This window comes from Vigna radiata, chromosome 6, assembly GCF_000741045.1.
Source record: "Vigna radiata var. radiata cultivar VC1973A chromosome 6, Vradiata_ver6, whole genome shotgun sequence".
Lineage (NCBI taxonomy): Eukaryota > Viridiplantae > Streptophyta > Magnoliopsida > Fabales > Fabaceae > Vigna > Vigna radiata.
The window spans coordinates 18,032,725-18,041,607 of record NC_028356.1 but is presented as its reverse complement, the minus strand read 5'-3'; the positions used below and the strand labels follow the sequence as shown (position 1 = coordinate 18,041,607).

The following is an 8,883-nucleotide window of genomic DNA, read 5'->3' as shown; positions in this document are numbered from 1 at the left end:
ATATATATATATATAACTCAAAATTCGATTTTTTATAAATCGAATTCTAAATTCAAATTATAAAACAATAAAAATATAAGTTAGAATTCAACTTTTAAAGAAAAGTATGGAGAGAGAAAAAAATCTAACTCATCTAAATTGTTAAGTGAAAAGTTATTTTTGTATAAATTAATGCACAAAGAAGTTGTCTTATGATGACTAAATATATATATAACCATCTCAGGAACAAAGTGGAGAGCTATAGGCATTATATTTATGTTTTTTCATTTTAAATAATGTTGTGCTTTTTTTTTAAGTAAAGAGTCCAAGAAGGAGTTAGGTATTTGGGGCATTGGCTTTTGAGCTGTGAAACAGCAGGAATGGTAGTACAGAAATTCACATTCTCCACTCAGAAAACAGAGACAAAAATGGGAAGACAAGTCGTGACCATATTGCTGTCCTCCATCGCCTCGCGCCGCCATGGCCTCTGCCGATTGTATTCGTCGACAAGAGCACATGCGTGATCTGCCAAGGCATCACCGGCAAGAACGGCACCTTTCACACCGAACAAGCCATCAAATACGACACTAACATGGTTCGCTTTCTCTCTCTCCATTTCGAATTTGTTGAATTAGCCAGAAGTGATGGAGAAGGCGAGAAAGGAGTTGAAGAGAGTGGTGGGGGAAGATCGGTTGTTGATGTTTTAGGTTGACAAGTTTGGTAATAAAAAATTCTTTCTGGAAAATTCCACGATAAAAAATGAGAGTAAAAGAGAAAGAAAATATTAAAAACAAAAATATTTTTTTCTAAATCTGATTAAGAGAGAGAAAGAGGTCGCCCAGAAGAGGAAAAATAAAAGCAAAATATTTTGTCACATCAGTTCACAATTAACTCTATTTAACGTAAAAAACATGATTGACACAAATTTTATTAGTGAGAAAGTGAAACGTTTTTAAAAGATAAAATCAACTTGAAGCGAAATTAAAAACAAAGAAAGCAATTAAACTTAAATATAAATATCATTAAATAAATTTTCTAATTTCTTAAAGTTAATTTATTGTGGAAAGAAGTCTACCCTTATTTGCACTCCAAGCAACTTTTAATAACTTGTTTTCCTCACAAAGCTTTATCTTTCTTGAGTGCTTCTACATCCGCAGTATAACACTGATGATACCTAACAAACCAAAAAACTGTCCGTCGACTCCATCACCACCATCTTCAATCTTCAAGATGGCTGGTGGCCACCGGCTTTGTTTTCAGATTTTGGGATTCATTCACGCACTTCAATTTTTGTGTTCAATCACAACCGTCTACGGCATGGTCCCACAGTCCCCGGTTGAATGCAGCAGTTCAGGGTGCATTCTCCGCAACTCCTACGGTGCGTGGGGTGACCGCAGGGACTGTTCTGCCCTCAACGTGACATACCCAACCACAGAAGAACAGCTTCGTTCGGCAGTGTCCTACGCTGTCCGAAACAACCTCAAAGTCAAGGTGGTCACGAAATTTTCGCACACCATTCCCAAGTTAGCATGTCCCCAAGGGAGTTCCAGAGCAAGTGCAGGTGCCACTATCCTCATCAGCACAGAGAAATACGACTCTGGCATCGAAATCGATGCTGCGAATATGGCAGTGACTGCGGACGCCGGTGTGGGGCTTCGGCAACTGATTGACGTGGTTGAGAGTAGAGGGTTCAGCTTGGTGGCTGCGCCTTATTGGGAGGGGGTGACGGTTGCCGGAGTTATTAGCACGGGGGCACACGGTAGTTCGTGGTGGGGTAAAGGTGGTTCTGTTCATGATCATGTTCTGGCTATTACTCTTGTAGTCCCTGCTTCCAGATCTGAAGGGTATGCAAAGGTTTTGAGGTTGGAGGCGCAGGACCCCATGCTTAATGCGGCCAAGCTGTCTCTGGGAGTGCTTGGTGCCATCTCTAAGGTCAGGGTATCTTTGTCCTTTAATTCTTCTTTTTAAAGCTTGATTATATATGATTTATTTGTTTAATGGATTAAGATTTTCTTTTACTCTTTTATAATTTAAGAAATCATCTTTTTTAATGAAATTAGTTAGGACAATAAATTTACTTAATATTAATAAAATAATATTGATAAATGAGTAGTTTTTAAAATGCCATTAAATTTTAATGGAAAAATTTCTTTTAATAACTTTTTGACAATGCATACGTGGCAGTTTGTGATTGGTCCGTTTTAAATATTTTTAAACATAAAATTCAAATAGACCAATAAAATAATAACACGTGTTTCGTTGTCAAAAAAATTGTCAAAAAATATTATCAAAATATCATTGTCCTAAATAAATATTACATCATGACTTCTTAAAACTCAAAATACACATAAAGATAAACAAATTATAATATTTAGTTTGAATTTTAAGATATATAATAATATTTTTAAAAGAAAATAAATACTTTATTTTATAATCTTAAGAACAATATATAAATGGTATTTATTTATTTTAAAAAAGTTGTTGAAATGTTTTGAATTCATTTTACCCATTTATTGCTTTTTGACATTTGATATTAAATCAGGTTATCCTGGTCTAACAATAGAACTTTATTCTGTCATATATTTGTTCCCCAAACAAATCTCTAATGATTTCTTTGTGTTTGTAAAGATTCATTTTTCAATTCATGAAGTTACTTTTTTATTTTATTTTAATCTTTAGTTTAAAAATAGTATATATTTAAGAATTGCAATAAAAATATCAATTTTAAGATTTAATGTTTTAAATTTCATCAATTTATTTAAATTTGTATAGAACTTTAATAACGAAATTACTTGTTTTCCTGCTGTTATTTTATATCATAAAACATGATTTATTTTCCTATTTAAAAATTTATTCAAACTTATCTGGTCCTTATTTTCAAAACTCCATTATTGTTAAACTGGTTCAAATTTATGGAGTCTTAGGTGTGAGAAAGTCTTTTCAGTTTGGATGCAGTACACTAAAATACAGATGAAAAAATGGGTTGGGTCCGGACTAGTGCATGTTAAAAGAGACAGGATGAAGAATTTAACTAATAAGTTTATTATGATATGATTTGTCTAGTCTGTCAATTGAATGTATTAAAATGTGGATCAGATTAATCCATTTTTTATAAAATTTAAAATAAAATAAAAATTAATTAAAAATTTTATTTTTTATATTATATTTTTTCTAAATGAAAATATATAATAATACTATAATTTAAATAATTAACACTTATTTAATTATTGAAATAATTTAACATGTAATAATTATTTTAATTTATTTAATTAAAAATATTAATTAATTAAAAATTTATAAAATATCTTATATTATTAAATATACTTTTACTATTCATTTTTATATGTATATAAACAAACTTTAACAATTAAAAAATTTGAAAGCATTTATTATCGAGGGATTGATTGACCAGAACAAAACAGCCAAATTACCCCTTTCACTATCCTAAGAATAACGGCTTTGCATTTATTAAGAAATAAATGGAAATATAATAAACATTCCAACAAGGAATAATAATCCCATTAATTGCTATACATTAAATATAAGTTCCAGAGGAATTATTACTTCCTTAGGCACTTGGAAATTTACTTTTAAAAATAATATAATCGTTGAAATAGTAAATTTGTATATTTGTAAAAGAATTTTTAAGAGTAATATGCTCATTAAAATAGTAAATTTTTATATTTATAAAGAAGAAAAGAAAAATTAAAATAGTAAAAATAAAGTGACCTATGAAAACTTATTTAAGTGTAAAAGTAACATGTTTCTAAGTTTAATAAGCATTTATTGTGTCAAATAATCAGTACCGTATAAACAAATTATATACGAGTATATATAACTTTTTTTATGCACATCTAAAATTTATATTAATTCATGTATTTAATTCAAATTAGTTATTTATTGTTCCAATAATTGGGGTTTTAGTAACATTGAGAAGAAACGAGGATAAGCGGAATGGTTTTATTTGTCGTATTTAAAGTGTATAATGCTATTATTTTTATTTTTATTATGAAGATAAAAACTAAACAAATGTAAAGTAAAATGTTATTAATAAATAAATTAAATTATTTATTTATTTAATAGAATAAAAACAAGTAAAAATAGAATAAATATTTTAAAATTATGTAATTTGATTGAATAGTGTTTCGGCCTCGGAATATTTAGTTTATTTGAGGAAAATAGATTTAGTTATTTGATTTAGAAAAGAGGGAATAGAAAAATTGTTAAAACCCATTTTTTTATCTCTCTTTTATTTTTATTCATCTGATCTTACTATCTATTAATTGACTTAAATTATTCATTTTTAAAGTACTTTCTTTCACATTTCTACTGTTGGCATATAATTAAAAAATCAATTTTATTTATTCTGTATTTCTATTTCTTAACGTTTCTTTTTTCTATTTTGTTTTTGTGGAAATAGTCTTGCTTGATTACACATGTAAACACAATATATTTTCCCTAACTTACTTTTGCATATGTTTAATTATAATAATTAAAGTGAGAATATTTAATTAAAATCATTAATATAAAATTAACGGCTTATACGATTTATCTAACTATAAATTATTTTGTGTGATTTTATTCATTTTAGTCAGATGTTAGATGATCTATGTAATTAAATATCAAATTTTGAATTATTGAGTATTTTAAAGGTAAATTATTTATAAGATTTTGATTTTTCAATTAATGATGATACGAGGTTGGAAACTGAATATACTATTTTAATTAAATATTTTTTCACAATAATTAGGAGTTCTTAGATAATGAACTAATATATAACTAGCGTGTAGAGTAAAAATTATTTACATTTACATATAGTGGGTAAAGTTTGATAAATTAATATGAATGTTGAAGTACAGGTAAAATTATCCATCGAGCATAGGTTCAAAAGAAGCATAAGATACAATTTCTCAGAAAAAGATGATGTGATCGAAGATGTATACGCAGAGCATGCGAAAAAGTATGAATTTGCAGATATAACTTGGTATCCATCAAGGCACACAGTGGTGTACAGATATGATTCTAGGGTTCCCTTAAATGCCTCCGGTGATGGACTTAATGACTTCATTGGATTTCAACCCAATTCCATCGTGATATCAGAATCAGTTAGAGCAGCAGGTATTTGTTCTATTTTCTTTACTTCCTACAAATTTCAAACAACCACAATTTTTATGTTATCTTTTTATTATTTATACAAATTATACAATTTACTTTCTTGCTGATAAAAGAAAAAACCTTTATTCTCTTCAATGTGAAATGGGTGCAGCTTAGTTTGGAAACTAGTCAAAATTTGACTTTTCAAACTGAATTTTCTTTTCGTCTAAAAATAATGGAGGACTTAGCAAATATGGGGGGACATAACAGATGGGAAAATAAATTATTTGAAAAGTGAATATTTGAATAAATAAGGTGAACGTCATTACAAGATTGTAATATATATTTTTTGAAGAAATGTAAATATAAAACTTTTAAGAACTAAGTTATGATGACTTGGTGTTTAATTAAAAGTAATAATAATATACGTAATAATTTCAATAAAAGTAACAATGGATTAATGAAATTCCTATACATTAATAGGCATTTTCATGAGACAAAGATAAAAGATGGGGTCACTTGATGACCAACTTGGTTGAATCCATAAATTCAATCCTAAAAATAAACATGGAATCTTCCAATTCCCTCCATGATTATTGTGCATATAAAAGGTGCAATAAATTTAATAGAATATGAGGGAGGGAAACATCAACAACGATAAATGCTAATCATGTTTATTTTAAAGTTTTCTCAAAGATATTGGAAGATGCTATCTCAAAATTAAACCTTCACAAGTTGTTGGAATTTAATAGAAATAGCAAAAGATTATTGGTAAACGAGAATGTCAACCCGAGAAAAAATTGATTACATCGAAAATCTTTCATTAGATTAAATGAAATGTAGTACAATTGTGGAAAGTTCTAAAAATTTTCACATGTGCTTGCAACATGAAAACTTATGTACCATGATTTTGACATATACATTAATCTTGTGTATGGACTAGATTAAATCAATAAAATTAATGACAATTTGTTTAGTGAGCTTAGTCATGAAGTTTTACATTTAAAATTCAACTTTCTTGAGATCAAATTCTAAACTAGCATGGTAAAATGTGTTATTTGTATAAATAAAAGTAACAATTGGGGGAAAATGGAAATTGATGTAATTGTGTGAGAATTTAGATAAGGAAAGTTTAGTCTCTTCTTTAATAATTTTTGTTTGACATTCTGAAATTATTATATGGTATCATATATTATGGTAGAGATTAATAGTAAATTTCAAATGAAATAATTTCATTAAAAGAAAACTCTTAAATAATGACTCATTTTAGGGATTATGAATATGTTTAGAGACCAATTTCATAATTAGAAACTAGTTTAGAGACCAATTTCATAATTAGAAACTAGTTTAGAGACCAATTTCATAATTATTGACCAATTTAAAAACTAATTTCTTTGGTAGTCAAAATCATGATATCTTATGTTAATGACCAATTTAGAGACCAATATTTTTGGTAGACAAAATCTTGATACCTAATGTTAATAACCAATTTAGAAACTATTTTAGTTACAAAATATTTTACTGTGTCAATTAGTATATAAATTTCTCATAATAATGACTGATTATTTTTATTATTATTTAAATATTTTCTGGTAGTGTTTTAAAAACTAAAAGAAAAATTAATGAAAAATTAATAGTAGTTGAAATTAGTGAATAATTTAATTTATTGACTTAATCAAATCCCAAAAAAAAAGGTTTTTCCTAATTGTATTTATATTTGGAAAACAACACCTTCCGTGGCTACTGTTTTCTTTGTAAAATATGAAATTGTGAAAATAAAAATAATAATAAGTTAACTTTACGTCTTCTTACTCAAGCTTTTAAAAATGAAAAAAAGAAATGATATTCATAATTAAAATTAAAACAGAAAATAAAAACATAAATCGCTTTTCAGGCTAAATAAATCCTTGATAAAAATCATACATGTATATAATGAAATATAATGTACCCAATCATATTTATAGGTACGAAAACAAAGTAATCATTTTACACACACAATGTATTTTTACACTAACTTTACCATCCTTTATCACTTTCACTTTTTCTTTTCACTTACAAAACATTATTTTTTGATAACTATTTTACCCCTATCAATCAAATCAATGTTTTTTTTTTTTTCAAATAATCTTTTTCTTATTTTAACAAAAAAAAAAAAAAACACATGCAGAAAAACTACTAGAGAGTACGAGAAACGTGAATGGGAAATGCTTAACAGCAGCTACAACTTTGGGCTTCAAGAGATTAGTAGGAAATGGGTTGAAGAACAATGGCCAAATCTTCAGTGGCTACCCTGTAGTGGGTTACCAAGGCAAAATGCAAACTTCAGGTTCATGCTTATATTCAACAAGATTTGACACATCATGTGCTTGGGATCCACGAATCAAAGGGCTATTTTTCTATGAGAGCACTGCAATCTTCCCTTCATCAGCATTTGGAGACTTCGTCCGTGACGTGAGAAAACTGAGAGACCTAAAACCAGAAAATTTCTGTGGGGTGGACAACTATAACGGGTTGCTAATTCGCTTCATCAAAGCCTCAAGTGCATATCTAGGGCAACCTGAGGACTCAGTAGTGGTTGATTTCAACTATTATCGGGCAAACGACCCTTCAAATCCTAGACTAAACCAAGATCTGTTGGAGGAAGTGGAGCAATTGGCATTCTTCAAGTATGGGGCTAAGCCACATTGGGCTAAGAATAGGAATGTAGCATTCCTAGGGGTGCAGCATAAGTATCCGAAGTTTGACATGTTCATTGCAGCAAAACAAAAAATGGATCCTCAAAATGTGTTCTCCAGTGAATGGTCTGATGCTATACTTTATGGGAAGGAATCAGAAAAAGTTGATGGGTGTGCGTTGGAGGGACTCTGCATATGTAGCGAAGACAGACATTGCAGCCCCCAAAAAGGGTTTTACTGCAGCCATGGCCTTGTCTACATGGAAGCTAGAGTTTGTAGATATTCACAATCATCAATGTCACCGTCATCAACCATAGCATGATGTGTCTTTTTATGTCATATAATTGTTTTGAACTGTGTCCACTTGAATAAAAGTTTGACATTTATAACATATAGTATCACTACAAATGCAGTAAATAAACTACACAGAATCTTAAATATTTATGATATTCACTGTTCTCAGATAGTAGAAGAGAACTTATCTTGATTTATTGTGTAGTTCTTCTTGTGAATTGTATTTCTTTCTCTCCTACAAGTTACACTTCTTTAATACTTTCTTGATAATATAGAAATTGTTAAAGATGTTTTTCTATGTCAAAATCTCAATTTATTGAGAACGTTACCTTTTTTTCACTTTTTCAAAAACTTACTACGTTAAGATAAGTCAAACTTTTTTTTTAATATATTTAATCAACTTTAATAAAATATCAAAATGATTTTTTATTGAAATAAGGAAAAAAGGATTAGTTTTAATAATTCTAAAATAATCTCTATAACTTTAATACCTTATATTTTAATAATCATTACATTATAATCTTTACATTAAAGCTATACATACTTTAAATTACATAAATTACATGAACCAATTCTTAAATTATAATATAATTTAACAGAATTTTGATAATGTTGTTGATTAGTTTGTAATATTTTTTTCTATTCTGTATCACTCTCATGGCGTCACTTTTCTATAAGCACTAGCATATGCATTAAGTGGTAAAGTAGATTATATCCAACCAACCAATTCAATAGAAAATAAGTGTTGAGTGACCCAAAATAGTCTAACTTGTCGAACCAACTCGTCTGTTGTGGCAGATCACTCCGAAGCCCGTTTAATCAAGAAAGAAACTCCCCTTTC

The 8,883-nt window shown here is 28.6% G+C and overlaps 1 protein-coding gene across 1 annotated transcript; it reads left to right on the top strand.

Annotated features, from left to right (window-relative positions):
• The first annotated feature begins 238 nt into the window (after positions 1 to 238).
• Positions 239 to 8,165, top strand: LOC106764193 (L-gulonolactone oxidase 3). The gene is made up of 3 exons (XM_014648433.2): positions 239 to 1,911; positions 4,839 to 5,097; positions 7,241 to 8,165. The coding sequence occupies exons 1-3, from the start codon at positions 1,147 to 1,149 to the stop codon at positions 8,068 to 8,070; spliced, it is 1,854 nt and encodes a 617-aa protein (XP_014503919.1). The 5' UTR covers positions 239 to 1,146; the 3' UTR covers positions 8,071 to 8,165.
• Positions 8,166 to 8,883: the final 718 nt, after the last annotated feature.